The sequence below is a fragment of the Mastigoproctus giganteus genome, chromosome 7 (assembly GCF_048544385.1).
Source record: "Mastigoproctus giganteus isolate SK-2022 chromosome 7, ASM4854438v1, whole genome shotgun sequence".
Classification (NCBI taxonomy): Eukaryota; Metazoa; Arthropoda; class Arachnida; order Uropygi; family Thelyphonidae; genus Mastigoproctus; species Mastigoproctus giganteus.
In genome coordinates this window covers 204,822,554-204,841,760 of record NC_143581.1, presented here as the reverse complement: position 1 = coordinate 204,841,760, position 19,207 = coordinate 204,822,554, and the positions used below count along the sequence as shown (strand labels likewise).

The 19,207-nt window shown below is 38.1% G+C and overlaps 1 protein-coding gene across 1 annotated transcript in view; it reads right to left on the bottom strand.

Annotated features, from left to right (window-relative positions):
* Window positions 1–19,207, bottom strand: part of Syn2 (Syntrophin-like 2) — a 203,265-nt gene that overhangs the window by 123,770 nt on the left and 60,288 nt on the right. The window contains exon 6 of the mRNA XM_090377381.1: window positions 5,398–5,524. Coding sequence (XP_090233507.1) covers window positions 5,398–5,524 — 127 coding nt within the window. The remainder of the gene's footprint in view (window positions 1–5,397; window positions 5,525–19,207) is intronic.

Below are 19,207 nucleotides of genomic sequence, written 5' to 3'. Positions count from 1 at the left end.
AGTTGTTCTTTGTTCAGCTCAGCATATACAAAACTGGAAGTCACACAAATGACAAAGTAATAATATTTTTAAATCCCGATTTCTCTTGGTTTTAAGCATATTATCACATATTCTCCTTCAAATGTAAGGTAGTAACTTTTAAGAGCAATATTAAAGTAAAAACATGTAGCAGTATTTTAAAATTACAGACATCAATAAATCACAGAGTGATTTATTGAAAATAGGAAAGTATTTGAAATCAATACATCATTTACTTCCTCTATATGGCAAAAAAAATCAAAAATCTGAATGTTGAAGATACTAAAAAAATTTTGAAAATACAAAAGTCCTAATACACAGGCTTTGCATTAGCTCAGCAGTTTCCGTTTGGTGGTTTGCAAACCCCTGTGGATTCATGATGATGATGATCCATAGATTTGCACTAAAAATTCTATGATGTTTTCAATTTTTATAAAATTTTATTAAAAAAAAATTATTGAAAAAGTATACTCCAGGTGAACCAAGGTGACCGATTAGTCAGTGTTATTAAAAACAATAATGTAATGCATGTCGATGGGAATTTTGAATCACACATATCTCAAAATTTACGTGCATTTAGATGGCACTGTGTGCAGGAAATTTATTTACATAACCCTGCAAAATTTTATAATGCTTACTTTATCAATAATATGGGTTTTCCCTGCTTTCTTTAAATGACGTATGTCAATAGTAAAATGTTTAGTAAGAAATTGGGTGTAAGAGTTCAGTAAAATATAAAATAAATAAATATATAAAAGTTTTATAGAAGTACATTTTATATAATATAAATATTTTTAAATTATAGTAAATTTAAACTAGTTGAAGACTAGAAACAAGGAAAAACGATGCTGAAAAACACGTTAATGAGAAACAACAAAATCTTCCCTCAAATTCAACTGAAGGTGAGCAAGAAATTATTAATATGCATTCAAATGATAAAATTCTTAAATAATGCATAAAAATATTCAAGATATCGGGAATATAAGATTACATTAAAATATTCAAGATATTGGGAATATGAGATTACATTAAAATGTTCAAGATATTAGGAATATAAGATTACATTAAAATGTTCAAGATATTGGGAATATAAGATTACATTAAATTTGGTTTTTCATTTTTTGGAGATGAGTATCTACGTTGAACATGCTTGCTGCCCATTATGCTTTGCAGTTAGGCAGGGCCGTACCTAGGTATGGCGGACCAGGCAGTCGCCCGGGCCCGGGAATATAGGAGGCCTGAATTCCGATGAGATATATATATATATATATTTTTTTTTTAAATATAAAAAAAAATGGTTGTTTCTTAATATAATATTTTAATTATACAAAAAATTCAATATTGCCTTATTTATATTGCTGTAAATTTATTTATTTCATAATCAGATGTTAAAAGAAATTAATTTTTGCCTATTTTTAATATTTAAACCTAGTTTTAATGCAACAAAATCCCACAATAATGCAGATTATTGTGGATTCACATTTAAAACTGTTTGCTTTGCTCTGAATATAATGATATCAGTTATGAGATATTGCAACTGCATTAAATGAAATCTAGGAAAGGGCCAAAGGAAAATATACAAAATTGCAGTCCGAAATACAAGGTTTGTTAACAGAAATTACTTCTTTTAAATTTATTATAAGTGTAGTTGTTTGGTATGAAATATTGGATATTATAAATAAAAGAAAGTGAAGCCATGTAAAGCAGTAAAACTGAGATGAACACTGCAATTATATTGGTAGAAGGTGCTCTTAGTCAACAAAACAAATTTAGAGCATCAAGATTTACATTGTGCATGTATAAAGCAACAGACATTGCAACTGAGTTGGAAGTACTGCCAGTGTTACCAAAAGTGTGAGTTTCTAGAAAAAAGAGTGAGTTTACTTATGAACGCTCTGTTGATCCAATCAAAAAGTTTGAAATGAAATTTTTTAATATAATGATTGAATAAAGATGAATGATCCTCAGCTTTTCATCTTATTCTAAAATCAGAAAGCTTCATGAATTTATTTGAAAAAGTGCAACAGAAACGAAATGTCAACACCTTGAAGGAATTCTCACTGGCGAAGATGGGAGCAGTGACATTGAAGACAAAGAGTTACGTCAAGAAATTCAATCTTTGCAAAATTTGGTTGCTTAGTATTACTGACATTTATATGTTAGTTGAATTATTTATTATTTATTTATTAATTTATCTAGATTGAATTATATCCTAACATCACCTAATCTAACAACATCACATAATATCTTTGGATATTATGAACATTGCCAATTACGGTTGCATCTGAAGAGGAGTTTTTCAAGATTCAAAATGATTAAAACATATTCATGAGCAACAATTTGCCAAGAATTAATGGATTGGCCATTATGTCAATAGAACAAGATGTACTAAAAGATATAAAAACATCACATGCTATTGACAAATTTATATCAAGTAAATACACCAATGATTCAAAACATCATGACCACCTACCTAATATGATGTTGGTCCTCCATGTGCAGCCAAAACAGCTCGTACCCAGCGAGGCATGGCTGCTACAAGATTTCTAAATGTGTCTTGTGGTATCTGGTACCAACACGTAACCAGCAGATCCTTTAACTCCCGTAAGGTCCGTGGTTGAGACACTACAGATCGGAGTTGCTGTTCCAACACAAACCACAGATGCTCGATGGGATTGATGTCTGGGGAATTTGGAAGCCAGGGCAATACCTGGAAGTCGTTCTCGTGTTCTGCAAACCAGACTCGAACAATCCGGGCGGTGTGGCATGCTGCATTATCCTGCTGAAGGACGGCACCGCTAGAGGGGAAGATTGTTGCCACAAAAGGGTGTACCCGGTCAGCAATGATGTTTAGGTAGGTGGCAGACGTCAGAGTGCCCGGCATGTGAATGACTGTACCCGGGGTATCCCAGCAGAACATTGCCCAAAGCATGATACCGCCGCAACCAGCTTGTCTTTGTCCCACTGTGTCCAGGCACCATCACTTCCCTAGGTAAACGATGCACATGTGCCTGGCCGTCCACATGGTGCAACAGGAAATGTGATTCATCACAACAGATGACCTTCCAATCACTCAAGGTCTAGTTTCGATGCTCGTGTGCCCACTGTAGGCACTGTCACCGGTGAACCGGTCCAAACAAGTGAAAGTCTATGGGGCAAGGTAGAAGAGTCCACCCGAATTCTAGAACAGTCTCCCTTGTTAGGATACTGGTATGGAGTCTGAAGGAGAATTTTATTTTTCTTGGTGGCACCTCTCTTATAATTTGTCTTCAGTTTCTTCAATGTCTACACATGAGAAACAGAACCGATTGTATCACCCATTCAGAGAAATCCACAAGGATATCACCCTCTCATTTCAAAAAAAAAAAACCTAACTTTTCAGCAGATGGTTGAGTCTTCAGTTTCTTCTTTATTGGTGGATCCTTATTTTGCTACTCCACAGGCTGCCACTTTGACTTCAGTTCACAGTGGTGTATTCAGGTCTCATCTTCAGAGTCTATGCTGCCAAGAAAATCATCGCCAACAGGCTTCTACCACTCCAGAAAATCAGCACAAACCTGCACTCATCGCCTTGTGATCTGGTATTAGCATCCATGGAACCCACCTGATGCATTTTTCTGTACCCACATTGTTTAGAATTGTTTTCAATGCATTAAAGCTTATTTTCACTTATGCATATTTCTGGGTCTTTATGAACCAGTTTATCCATTCTCTTTCCTCATTTTCTACTGTTGCTACTAGTTTTCTACTAGTGCAAGGATGGCCTAGCCTCAGCATGCTCTTCCAACCACTATCGCTGTGACTGACACACACCACCTAACTGTTATGTAATGTTAACCGTTATGTCTCCATAAATATTCTTCAAATGTAAGTGAATCTTCATGGGCACAATCTCTTTATCAGGAACTCAATAACACACCACTGTTTGTACACACATCAGTGTCACCCTTCATTTTCACAGTCTACAACAGCCCTGCCGCCTGGTGTGCAGTGTTGAAACCTATAACATACTGGCAGTAATATTTAAATTTTTATCCAAAACCATGAAATTTTTAAGCAACATTACACAAGCGAGAAAATTTGGAGGCATTAATTTCAAAACACGTTCATATAAAGAAACTGGAAGCAACTTATAATATGCAGTAGAATTTAATTACTTAAATATTCAAATTATTTCAAGTCCTATAAGACAATTGAAAATTATATGAGAATCTCCAATATTGATATGGAATTCCACACTGAATGAATGATATCCCTAAGAAGCAGCAAGACTTTATATAAACAACTGTTTTCTTGATTTATTTAATTAATAAATTTATTCAAAAACTAAGTGACACAGATATTTGGTTGAATAACAACTCATATATTATTAAAATTCAAATTAGATAAAAATGTGCATCTGACTGTTAGACATGTCAGATGCACATTTAGACATGTCATATGAAATAGGATTCACAATAATACATACAAGTGAAATATACAATTGGTACATTCAAAGTAAAGTCAAATTACTCATGCTCAGACTTTGTTTACCTAAGTCCAATCTGCAGTTTTGTTACAAATCAACTTATAATTATTATATTGATATGAACCTCCCATACTGCCTTCTTATGTTCTTATTTCATTCATCTTGGCATCCTCCTTGTGTGATACCTCCTTAATGAAATAGAAACACTCATGCTTTCAGTGTTAATTGGCTTGAAAGGTCTTCACAATTCAACTGCACTTGCCCTCTTGTATATCTCATCCTAGCTGATGGAGTGCAAGAAGCTCCTTAGTCCACAATATTTCCCTTTCTTGAAACTAAAACCCTCACCTCTATCTACCCTTGATTACAGAAATCTTATTTTGTCATTCACTTGATCACATTTCACAAACATATTTACATATTTTCTAACATGTATTATATATATATATATATCTTCATTTGGATATGATTATGTAACTCCAACAGTTTAAATGTATCGTTAAGAAATATAAGACACTAACATTTTTGCATCCGATGGGAGAAGAAGGTTAGAACTACCTAATAAACTCGTATTTAATATGTGTCCTGATAAGACCAAACTAACTTACACTGCTTTTAATGTCTGGTAACTCTAAATAAATAGTGTTTTTGTAATAAAATAATAATTTGTAATAATTTTTATAATAAAAAAAAAAAAAAACGGAAGTCATTATATTTTATGCTGTAAATTGAAAGAAAACTAATTTCAATTCGCTATTTGATTAGTTTCCCCTATATTCCTGATTATTATTTCATATTTATTCAATAAATTTCAATTAAAGAGAAAATAATAAGGATAAAACATTTTAAACAAAAAACTTTTTTTTTCAGAGAATTATATTTAAGAAACAATAAACATCAGCTACACTTACAACTTCTAGAAAGAAATGGTAAGGCTGCCCAATAATGCCTGACAACTAAGTACACTTCATCTCCTGCTGATCGCAATACATTAACAGCATCATCATGATTTGCTCTCTCAAGGCTTATATCATTCACCTAAAACAATTTTATAGATTATAATCTGAATTGTAAGCACCTATGAGTGAAAATATTTAAATTACAAAAGTGAAACCTCATAAATTCATTTGGGACACTGCCAAGATTACTGAAACCAAATACTGTACTGAACAGATCAAATTCTAAACTACTATAGTATGAGATTATGCAATGTTCAAACAGATAATGAAGCAAAAATGTTGTTATAGCTCCACAATAAAGTATCCTAAACATCACATTCTAACCTTAGTTTTAAAAAATATATACAAATAAATAAAAACAAGTTGCTGTAATGATAATAGCAAACTATATCAGCCACTCTATCATAACCAGCATATTTTCTGATATCAATCAAACTCACAATATGAATCGAATGATTTGTTGTTAAAATCCATAACACGTCTCCCGCTGGGATACTAACCTGAATACGAATTGTTGTTGTTGTTGGTTTGGTTTTATTGGCGCATTAGCTACTAAGGCTATAATGCGCCAAGACCATGTCATTTATAAAAAAGTTTAAATTTTCAGTGACCTAATTAGTTAGGTCACTATGTCCAAAGGTATAACAAATATATAAAGGAAAAATGTAAACTTTATATTCGATTAAAAATATTTATTGATTTTAAAAAGCTAAAAACAGCAGACACATTGTCATTGTCGGATAAAATCTGACTGAGTGCATATGGCTCAGTCAGATGACTAAAAGCGGTAAAACGGATATTTCTAAAATCTGGACAATCAATTAAAATGTGTCTCATGGATAAAACTGTGCCACAGTTCTCGCACATAGGACAGTCATCTGCCCTCAGCAGAAAAGAATGTGTAAGATGACCGTGTCCTATGCGGAGACGAGCTAGAACAACTTCCTCCTTACGATTCCTGCGCAGACTAGACTGCCACGGTTCAATTACAGGCTTTATACGATATAATTTATTCGCAGTCTGTCTATTCCACGAATCCTGCCATTGGGAGTGAATCTTCTCGTGTATTATTTGCCTGTAGTCTGTATAAGGGACTAACAGGCAGCGGTTATTATTGGGAATTGCTGATTTGGCTGCGGCGTCAGCCAAATCATTTCCCCTAATCCCAATGTGGCTGGGAATCCAGCAGAAGCGGATGTCATATTCGCATTCATGGAGAACATGAATCTTCTGCTGAATGCTAGACAGAACTGGATGAGGATTATACCTCACAGATATTAAAGCCTGTAACATGCTAAGAGAGTTGGAATATAAAATGAACCGTTGGTATTGGCATTTACTAATATGATCCAAGGCTAACTCTACAGCGTGCAGCTCTGCAGTAAATATGCTGCATTCAGAGGGAATCTGCTCTGATATAGTGCTGTCTGTAAAGACAGCAGCAGATCCCACATATGATTCCGACTTCGAACCGTCTGTGTAGACTGGCGCGAAGTCGGAATATTCAGTTCGGTGTGCTGAATGAAGCTGCAGGTAGACACATGATGGAGTGTCCGACTTTCCCCAGTTTCTAAGGGACAAATCGCATGCCAGGACACGAGCATGCCAGGACACGAGCATGCCAGGACACGAGCATGCCAGGGTGGAAAGGGTTGCTTTGATGTTTGGGCAACCTTGTCTACCTTGATATTAAGTTCATTGAGTAGCTCTTGGAGACGAATACCAAAAGGACGATTGGCCGTCTTACGGGTATTGTACAAGTTTTCCCATTGTGGCTCAAAAACGAATGGCCACGTAGGACGGTCTGGCAGGGATTTCAGTTTTAAAGCGTACTTTAAAGACAACTGCTTACGTCGAAACGATAACGGTGGTTCGTTTGCTTCGACGTATAAACTCTGGACAGGAGATGTTCGAAATGCTCCAGCAGCGATACGTATAGCCTGATGATGGACAGGATCCAGCCATCGAAGTACACTGTCTCTGGCTGAAGAATATACTTGGGACCCATAATCTAATTTGGATCGCACAAGTGCACGGTAAAGCCGTAGAAGAGTGCATTGGTCTGCACCCCAAGATAAAGAGGAGAGCGAACGGAGCATATTAAGGGCTCTTGTGCACTTTGTGCGGAGTTGACGAATATGATCCAAAAACGTTAATTTTTTATTGAATATGAGTCCCAAGAATTTTGTGTTCGCTGCTACTGGAATGGCATTTTGTCCGAGCCTTAATTCAGGTTCAGGATGAAGATTACGCTTGCGACAAAAGTGTACGCAAACGGTCTTCTCCGGCGAGAACCTGAAGCCATTAGCAAGTGCCCAGGAATTCAGGCTATCAATGGCTTTCTGCAGTTGTCTTTCAATAACCCTCATGTTGCACGACTGGCAAAAAATGCTAAAGTCATCAACATAGAGGGCACTGTTTACAGTCGGAGGAAGTTTTTCTGTGATGGAATTTATTTTGATGGCAAAAAGCGTGACACTTAATACTGATCCTTGTGGTACTCCCTCCTCTTGGCTAAAGGAGCGAGAGAGTGAGGATCCCACACGAACTTGGAACGATCGATTGGCTAAAAAGGTTTGAATAAAAAGGGGGAGTGCCCTCTAAGGCCTAGGCTATGTAAATCTTTTAAAATGCCAAATCTCCAAGTTGTGTCATACGCTTTTTCCATGTCAAAGAACACCGACACCAATTGTTCGCGTTTTAGGAAAGCATCCCGGATGGATGCTTCCAATCTAATAAGATGGTCCAAAGTGGACCGGTTCCTTCGGAAGCCGCACTGGATGTTGGAGAGAAGGTCATTTGACTCGAGATACCATATTAAGCGAGAATTAACCATTCTCTTCAGGATTTTGCACAGACAGCTAGTCAGAGCAATAGGACGATAGTTGGTGGTGACTTTTGGATCCTTTCCTGGCTTATGGAAGGCAAGAACAATTGCCTTTCACCAGGAGTCCGGAAACTGCCCTTCAATAAAGATTCTGTTATACAGAAGGAGCAGACAATCCATAGATTTTGGTGATAGATGTTTAATCATTTCATAATGGATGTCATCTGGCCCAACGGCACTTGCTTTGGAAAGAGCGAGGGCTCTTTCCAGTTCCTGAATAGTGAAATCCCCGTTGTAGGGATAAATGCTTTTAGATTTAAAGCTAAGTGCCTGTTTTTCGATTTTATATTTCAGGACCAGGAACTCTGGGGAATACGAAGATGTTGCAGAGATGTTAGATAATGTTTCCCCAAGAGAATTAGCTATTGCAGTTGGATCTGCAATAGTGCATCCATTATAATCTAGGATTGAAGAAAGGTGGGATGTACATCCCTTCATTTTCCGGATTTTATCCTGGACTACCTTAGAGTTGGTAGACTGGTTAATAGATGATGTAAAACGGATCCACGATTCCTTTTGACTCTGACGGCGCATATATTGTGCTTTGGCTCGTGCACGTTTAAAGGTTATAAGGTTGGTCGTGGTGGGATATCAGCGGAATATCCCCCACGCTTTGTTTTGAGCCTTTTTTGCTGCTGTGCATTATGAATTCCACCAAGGTTTAGGAAATGGTGGAAACCGGGCAGATGTTTTTGGAACAGCATTCGCAGCTGCTTGGACAATATTTTCTGTGATGTACTTAACTGCATCATTGATAGACTCTTGACTGACTGTGCTAAGATCAAAATTTGCCTGATGTTGGAAGGCAGTCCAGTCAGCCTGATCAATCTTCCACCGTGGTAACCTAAAACGAAGACATGGTCTCCCACTGTGTAACAAGGTTATCACGGGGAAGTGATCGCTTCCGTATGGATTCTCCTCCACTTCCCAAGTGAGTGAAGGGAGTAGAGAAGGGGGGCAGATAGAGAGATCAATGGCAGAAAAAGTACGGGTAGGCATGTGGAAGAAGGTGTTTGTTCCAGTATTTAGAAGGGAGAGGTCATTGTCATTGAGCATACGCTCTATGACTCGTCCCCTTCCGTTGATGTTAGCACTACCCCACAGAGTGTTATGTCCGTTAAAGTCCCCGAAAAGTAAGAAAGGGGGAGGCAGCTGCATTAGAAGATCAAGAAGATCATCAAGGTCTGCCTGGGAGATGTCAGTCCCAGGTGGCAAATAAATGGAGCACACAGTTAATAAAAATTCCACTGAAAGGCGAATTGCAACAGCCTCTATGCTGGTTGTAATTAGCAAGGGCTGCACTGGGGTCTGGTTACCCACAAGGATAGCCACTCCCCCATGTACAGAGCCATCCGCAATTCTATCCTTTCGAAAAACTGTGATGTTGTGCATGGTGGGATCATCATTTGCCTTTAGATATGTCTCCTGCAAGCAAAAGCAAACTGGCTCGTGCTTTTGCAGGAGGGCCTTGATGTCATCAATGTTTCGCCGGAATCCACGACAATTCCATTGTAGGAATTTAGTCATTATTTTGGCTTGGTGGGTCCATCAGGCGGCTTCCGAGGTGCTGAGGGCTTACTTTTATTAGTCTTGGATTTGTCTTTTTTGGGGAAGAATGGACGCTGTCCCGTGTCCATTTCCTCCTCCGCAAAGAGTTCCAAGACTGAATCTTCGGGTACCTCCTTCTGCTCGACATCCATCTTTTCTTGGATACTAGGGGGCACTTCCCCTTTCTTATTCTTTTCTTTTGTAATTATCTTTGTTACTTGTGGAGCATTAGGAGGTACCGATATAGGAGTGGCAGCTGATTGGTCCTTTTGTGCAGGTTTTTGAGAACTTAAGAGATACCGCGCAATGGGAGTGAAAGACTCCTTTGGAGGAATGGTCATGTCCGTCTGAGTTCCGACGGAACATCTCCCTGCTACCTTCTGGGTGTAGGTAGGTTCGTTGATATTCAGGGGTTTGACCGATTTCCTTGCCTCCTGGTATGATATATTTAGCTCTGCCTTCAGCCGTTGAATTTCTTTTCCTTCTTTCCACCTCTGGCATGCTCGTGAGTAGGCCGGGTGTTCGCCTTCACAGTTAATACAGGTGGGTTTTGCGGCTGAATATGCTGTTGTTTTGTGGTCCTTTGCACCGCATCGAGCGCATGCAAGGACTCCACGGCAGGCCATTTGAGAATGTCCATACTTCTGGCATTTAAAACACCGTAAAGGGTTCGGAACATATGGACGCACTGAACAGTTGATGTATCCAGCTTTAATCTTGTCAGGAGGTTTAGGAGAGTTAAACGTCAGGATAATGCTCCTGGTTTTCACAATTTTTCCATCCCTTCGCGCAGTAATTCTCTTGACGGCAATAACTCCCTGGGGTTTTAATTCGGAGCAGATTTCCTCCTCGGTTACGTCGAGAAGGTCCCACTCCGAAATGACACCTCTCGATGAATTGAGTGTTCTGTGTGGTGTCACTGTTATAGGGATTCCTCCGATTGATGTTGTTCGGAGGAGATGTTCAGATTGCCTGTCATTTTTAGTTTCAATTAAAAGGTCTCCAGAACGAAGCCTCTTAACTGATTTGGGTGAACCTGCTAACCCATCTAACCCTTTTTGAATGAAAAAGGGCGACATTTTACCAATCGGTGTCTCATTGGTAGAATGCATAATTAAAAACCTTGGGACTGGCCCTGATGGTAACTCTGTCCGCTGCCTCTTTTTAGCGATAATGCTATCTGTTTCGCTGTCTAAATTTTCAGATAGGGACCGGGTTGGGGCCCCTGAAGAAATGAGTTTATCAGGATTCATGGAGTTTTTTTTAATTGTTCAGTGCCCGGGCTCCCCACCCACCACGGAGCCCAAAGGGACACCCACTACCCGGCATGCAATAAATGCGCTCGGGAGTGGGACGCCAGGGCTACCCAGACACTATACCCGCACTGCCGCCAGCCTGAATCCTGTCCCTCGGACCATGAGGGTAGGGGCGTGGCATTGACACGGTTGACCCTCGCAGGCGAGCCTACTAGCCGATTGATCCTAGCCGGGCCTTCCAGGACCACCCGTCTTGTCGAAGCAGGGGCCAAAGTGGTGTATTGAAGCTGGGCCCCTCAACCACCAGGATCCCCCTTTCCGAATTTCCACGGGTCGCAGCGCAAAGCAAACACGCTGGATTCCATTGATGTAAGCCTGGAACCTGGGCTGTGGGCATTGGATCCCAGTGATGCTAGTCTGGAATTCCAGCAGCGTCACTGGGAGGTCCCCTCACCACGTACAGGTGCCCACGTCGAGGGGCCTGAATACGAACTTTCGTTCAAAATGTACATAATAAATTTAAAGAACATTTTTTAAAAATTTTATCATATTAAAATTTGAGTTTGATTAACAGTGGAAACACCTTGCTTTTGGAAATTACAAGAAAGTTAGCCATGGTTGTATTGTAAAAGCAAAAACAAAAGGTCATTTATCATCAGAGCACTATCTCTAAGTTCTTGTGGGAATTCCCATTAGTGTGGTGCGACAGTTTGATTGTCATATAAAGTAGCATGTAATAATGAAATTGTAAACCAAATCATGTCAGCTAGTTTGACTGGCATCAAAAAGCACTGTATTGGCAAGTTTCATACATAATTTACAAGAGTGCAAGTGTGATATAATTTACTTACAATTATCAAAATAACAGCACTCAATGAAGTTAGGGAACCGCAGATTACTGGGTTTTTTTTACACAACATTTTCAAAAAGTACCGAATTTTGAGATTTTACTGTAGTTACTAGATGTTGGGGAAAATATAACCTTGGAAAGTCCACTGAAACATTAACACCATAGATAATCTGTTCACTATACCAGGAAATGTTATCAATATCAAATTTCATGGTACAATGAAACCTCTCTATAGCAAATACTACTAGAGAAGAAGCAGGTGTCTGCTTTACTGAGGTCAGTGTACATGTAGTTATAATAATTCAGAAAAATGAAATTCGCTGTAACTGGTTACCTAACACAGACTTTTTTTTTATTGCTTATCATTATACAATTGTCTCAATTATTTATCATCAATAAGCACCTATTTATACTTTTAATAAATAATGCATAATTAATTTTAATAAATAAATTTTATTTGTGTTATATATTATAAAACATCATTAACTTTTAGTAAAAAATGAATATTGAAAAATTCATTTTTCAATATTCATTCAATTTTCAAAAATGAATATTGAAAATGAAAAATGAAAAAATTGCTTTGTTTAGATTACATAATTTTCATTGTGGATAATTAGTTTGCTCACTATTTTTACTCCATATTCACAATTTTTGCTCATGTAGAATTCTTTTAGTGTGTTTAAGTAATCTAATACATCAGCACATTTTTTTAATTTGGGGTTATGCTGCTGTTCATCCTTTTCACGTTCATCATCTTCCCCTTCCTCTACATTCCTCACTGTTCATAAATTCACTTACAATGTCCTTTACTTCAGTGTTTATACCTTCCACAACTACATTAGAGTCTACAGAAACATATTTATCACCATTTAGTGAAGAATTTTCTAGTGTCCATAGCAAGCCATTAAGTACAGATACATCAGCAAAGTCATCATCGCACTGACTAACACTCAAATCAAATCCTGCTTTGTGGAAGAACTTTTTAATTGTAGAGGGCTCACTGCATTCCATGCTACACTAATCCATATTATAGCTTGTAGTACATCTCCTGCTTTTGCAAATACTTTTTCAAAGCTTTGAGCAACTTTTTTCTTCATAGTTTTGAAATCAGGTGTTTAAGAACCATTTGTTGATATTTCTCCTTAAACTTTGCAATTTAAAAGTTGAAAAGTGGAAGTGACACTGGGAGGAAAACACACCATTTCAATATTATTCAGTTTAATGTGTGGGTGAGATGTGGCATTGTCAAGAAATAAAGTAACTTTTCTATTCTGGCAAATCATTCTTTTATCCAACTGGATCAGTCATTCTATAATTATCTCCCTAGTCATCCAAGCCTTATTGTTTGATTTCCAATGTACACTGAGTTTGATTAAATCCAAACTTTAAAACTTATTTGCCTATAACAAGAGGTATCTCATGAGTGCATGTCATGCTTGTACACAAAAGTACAGTTATACAGAACTTACCTAACCAGTCATTAGACACTTTAAAGTCAATGGTGCCAATTTCTTTAACAATTACTAAAGCTCTGGTTTGAATCACAGGCCCAGAGATGGAAACGTTTTGACCATGTACCCAACTAAACAACTATAATGTCAATTTATCCACCATTTGCCACAAGAAAATGCATGGTGTGGCTTTCCATTTCCCTGACACTTTTTTAACAGTTTCTTGATTGTTAATAATTGCCGCTGCTGAAGCCTTTGCAATTTTGAAATGATCAACTAACTTAAGAACCACACACTTTTCTTTTCTAGAATATTCTATTACTTCTACTTTTCTTTCAAAGTTAACTGCTTTTGAAACATAATGCAGTATGGTACAAGTACGTAACTGTAAATTATTACCTGGGGTTGGAACTCTGCACAGAATTTCATAATTATGAAATAAATATCAAGTGAACAATCTGTTCACTTGATATTTACTACAGTACTGTAACAACCATACACTTTGAGGAAACAAAACTGAGTCTTACAGAATAGATTGATGGTAGCACCAGATATGCGAGTCAGTTTTTTAATACTCTGAAGATTTAGTCATACCATATGTATAACGGTAATAGACCACAGAGTGGTTACAATCCAAGTATCTGATTAAATTTGACTGACAGTTTTATTAATGTGGCATGCATTTGTAGAGGAATCTAATGCAAATGCATTAGTCCTTTTTTTTTATGAAACCCCAAACATGAGAGGTATTAGAATCTATAGTACTTAGTACCATGCTTGGGTTGGAGGTTGAGAAGAAGAAAGAAGATATTTGTTGCATTACATTTGAACTTCTATAGACTAATTTTCAGGAAATACATATGCAGGAAGGTTGTTCCAGAAAACGGCAGTTGAATGAATAAACGAGGAAGATGAAAAGTTGGTTCTGTGAGTTTGAAGTGGGTCAGTAAATGGATGTTGGCTGGTGGCGGCACGTATTCAGACTGTTTTGAAAGAGAGAGCGGGAATTATAGAAGCCAATTCAAAGAACAGTGCCCATGGAAGTATTGTAGAAAAGGCATGCAGCAGAAACAGTATGTCTATGAGACAGCGAGCGGAGAGACTCTGTTAGAGATGAGTCATTAATTAACCTGCCCTCTTTTGAATGGAATTAGAAGCCTGAGAAAGGTTTTGGGGGCACTGCCCCAGATGTGGAAACAACATTCCATGGTAGGGTGGGTTTGCGATTTGTACAGAGTGAACAGCTGTTTGGAAGAAAACTAATGCCGAGAGCGAAAGAGAAAACCAAGTTTTTTAGAAGCAGAGGAAGCAATATTTGTAATGTGTTTGTGCCAAGGGAGATTAGAAGTCAGTGTAATCCCCAAAAGAGATATATCATCTTGCCTAGACATCAGAGTGTCACCAAAGATAAGCATAGGAGCTGAAGAATACGTTTTGCGAGATATAAGACAGGATTGAGCTTTAGAAGGATTTAAATCAACTAAGTTGTCTTTGCACCAATGAAGAATTACCTGCAGATCAGCATTTAAGGAATTGGTAGTGGATATTCGAGAAATTGAAGCTGATTGAGCAGGGCAAGATTTCTCAAACTGGAAAGTGGAAAGCAATGTGCTATCGTCAGCAAAACTATGGATAGGATTTCCAGTCAATAGAAGGAGGTCATTAATATACAACAGGAAAAGAGAGGGGGGAAAGAACTGAACCTTGGGGGATACCAGCATTAGTGGAGAAGTTAGAAGACAGAGAGCCATCTACCATCACCCTCAGCGAGTGATCAGAGAGCAAACTGGATAGCCAATTACAAAACACTTCAATCTTATGGTTTTGGCAAACCATAAGATTGAAGCTTGTTTAGAAGACCTTTATACCAAACATGATCGAAAGCCTTTGAGACGTCAAGAGCAACTGCTTGTGTTTCACTGAACTTTTGCATTGAATTTGTCCATAAATGGGTAACAAAGCCAAAATATCACAAGTGGACTGACACTGACGGAATCCACACTGGTGATCGTTGATCAGACAGAAGAATTCTAGGTAGTTTAAGAGTTGGCGATTAATTGATTTCTCCATTACTTTAGAAAGAATAAAAGTAATTACAATGGGATGATGACGCTATGCTGTTGCAACAGGATCTGGAAAGGTTGAACAGATGGGTTGAGAAGTGGCAAATGACAAACATTGACAAATGTAAAGTACTACATATAGGAAACAGTAACCCCAGAGCAACGTATCAACTCTGTGATACAACACTGACAGTGGTAGAGAATGAAAAAGGACATGGGGGCAATTGTGCAGGCAGATATGAAGTTTTCTCAGCAGTGCAGACAGGCTGCAAAAGTGGCTCATGGTGTCTTGTCAATGATATATAGGAATTTTTCTAGCAGGGATAAGGAGGTGATTATTCCCTTGTATAAGGCAATGGTCAGGCCACACCTTGAGTACTGTATACAGGTCTGGAGGCCTCATTTCAAGAATAATGTAGAGCTGCTGGAACGAGTACAGAGAAGGGCAACGAGATTAGTGAATGTAACAAAGGGTTGCTCTTACAAAGAAAGGCTTAAGTTTTGCAAATTACAGTGTCTGGAGACTAGGCACTGGCGAGGTGATCTGATAGAGGTGCATAAAGCCTTGAATAGTTTGAGTATGCTCAATGCTGATGGGATTCTTTCTCTTGCTCAGAATAATCACCTGAGAGGGCATAAATTCAAATTGAAGAAAGACAGATGTAGGATAGATGTGCGGAAATTTGCCTTTAGCCAGCGGGTAGTTGGTTGGTGGAACAGACTTTCATCCCTTATTGTGGAAGTTGATAGCCTAAATAAATTTAAGGTTCGGCTGGACAGGTATTTCAAACGAACGGAGAGGTGAAATGAGAGTGGGTTGTTTTTTTTTTTTTTTTTTGCTGATGCTGCATAAGCTTGCTTTCTTGCATCATATGCCTCTACTAATGCTAATGGGATGGGAGAGATTTGTCATCCTTTTTAGGAACTGGCTGGATATGAGCAAATTTCCACGCAGAAGGAAAAACACCTTTGGAATAAAAAAGTGAAAAAAGGCGGCAAAGAACAGAAGTGCAGGAGCACAGGTTTTGAGAACAAGTGGAGAAATACCATCAGGACCTAGAGCTTTCTTAGCATCAAGATTCATCAAAATTCTTCTGACATCCTTTTAACGAAAGACTACATGAGGTATTTAATGGAGCATGTTGTCAATGGCGGGAGGTGTTTTACCAAGAACATTAATACATGAGTTGGAATCAAAATGTGATGCTAGCAGGTCAGCTTTACCCTTGGCTGAAATGACAATGAATCATTTGGTTTTGACAGAGATGAGCGAAAGTTGTGGCCAATAGCTTTGGCAAGAGACCAGAAAGCTCATCTACCATTAAGGTAAGAAGCAAGTTTTCTAATTTTAGCCTGTTCAAAATCTAGTTTGAACTGATTAATAACTGCTTTACAATTGTTGCGAGCTTTGGTGTAGGCAGAAAATGAAACTGAAGAATGAAACTGAAGAACAATATGCAACATTCTTCTCTGAACAGCCTTAGCACATTTATTGGAAAATTAAGGTTTAGATATAGGACGCGATTTTAAAGTGTGGAATAAAGGATTCCATTGCTACAAGAATAATTTCACTGACACGATCTGAGCAAATGTTGACATCAGAAGTTTTGAAACAGTAATCCGAACAAGGAAATGAAGAAAAGAAATCTCGCAGATGATATCAATTTGCATTAGTGCAATGCCAAACAACACATGGTTGGGAATGGCCATGAGATAAAGGCTCCTTTGGAGAAGAAACAATCACCAAGTGGTGATCTGAGATGTGTAAAGGACCACTCACTTCAGCCATGTACTTAGAAGGGTTGTTTGTGAGAAAAAGATCAAGTGTATGGTTAGGATTGTCTGGTATTCTGGTAGGTAAGTGAACAATCTGTGCAAGGTCATTAGTAATTGCAAAAGCCTCAGCATCTCGACCAGCTGGGTCTGTGGGACTAGAGAATGGAGTTGTGAACATTAAAATCACCAAAGAAAATTCTCACTGTTAGGAAAGTTGGACTGGAGAAAGTCAAGTTGCAAAGAGAGGAAGTCAAAGAGCTCCAAGTGATTAGTGGAGTTGGGAGGATAGAAACAACAGATGAATTTGACAGAATGAGGTAGAGAGTTTTAAGCCAGAGAAGGTCGAAAAGAGGAGATTCCAAATTACAAAGTACTACCTTAAGTACTACCAATCATAAAGTGAATAAGTTGGGCAACTGAGATGAGCAGTGGTTGAATCAACCGATAACTGAGATTCTGTCAGAAAAAGTACATGGGGTTTGGCAGACTGAAAGTGGAAATGGATATTGTTGGGATTAGAACTGAGACCACGTATATTTGTGAAATGAACTACGAAGTGTCTGGGAGGTTTAGATCTTTTCGCAGATAAGCTTACTGTATTAGTTTGACAATTCATGGTGTATTCAATAGTAAGAAAAGTGGGAGGGACATGCTGTATGAAGTCCCCATGACTTAATGAAATTTTTGGATATAGCGTACACACTGTAAGATACCCAGATCCTTGACACATGGCCTTGACAATGTCCCCTGCATATACACTACTTGAACTCCCTCCAGTTACTATCTGGCAGAGTAGAAGTTGCAAGATTATAAACTAGCTGATCCAGAAGCCTCCTAGAGAGTTAGCAATAGGTTCGGTCCGGTGTACTAACTAGCAGCCGGCCTGCAAACACTGTTTTAGAACTGTACCTTCAAAATGTAAGGAAGATTGGATCTCGCCATGATGTTCATCATAACCAAGTGTTAATGATTTTTAAAGAAATTTATTATACAGTACTGTATTACAAGTGTATTCTCACATTCATGCTAAAACTCTCATCTCTCTCTCTTTCTCTCTCTCTCTCTCAGCAACAGCATCTTTCAGGTTTACAATTTTATTGTCTTGTTAAGCAATGTGCATGCCAGTGGAATTTCTTCAGACAGTCAAAAAAAAAAGTTTGTAAATTCTATATTAGCAGTTTTCTTTCTTTCTTTTTTTTTTTTTTTGGTAGTTGTTGGCGCATAGGCTTCTGTGGCCATAATGCACCTCCCAAGGTTTTTGCAGTACTTTGATCCAAGCCCGAGGCGGAAATTGAACCCGCGACCTTTGGGTTGCCAGGCAGGCACTTTACCCACCCGGCTAGCCCGGTCGGCAAATATATATATATATTAGCAGTGGTGAGCATATTAACAACATATTCTGCAGTCTGCCCAGTATATAATACATGACTACAGAAGTCTAACTAGTGTCACTGTTACTGTAATGACATTCACTTGCCTTTGTGGCTGTGAAGACCTATGAAAATGTGTTCATCTAAAAATACTACCCTTGAAAAAATCTGTTTCAAACCCAAAATAAATTCGGTTTTAAAGAAACCCAATTTATTTTGGTTTCTTTAAAAATAAAAAAAATCAAAATTACTGGTATTTCAACAAACTGGCACACATTTGCAGAATCGGCAATTCAAAGAGATGCTGCATACAGGCTACCTATGGAAAGTAATGTCATTTCTGTGTTTACCAGCTGTTGATCAGTGCTGACCTCTTAGGAGACTGATTTACATTACTTTCTTCAGAGGGAATTCATCAATGTTTTGTATTTTTTCCTATACATTGTCTTCAGGTGCTGTGGTATATATGATTTGTTCATTCTTTCCTCCAGAAACTCTAATAAGAAGTCACAGCAGAAAAGAAGATAGTGAGATCTTGAAAATTTTTTAAGGTTCCAACTG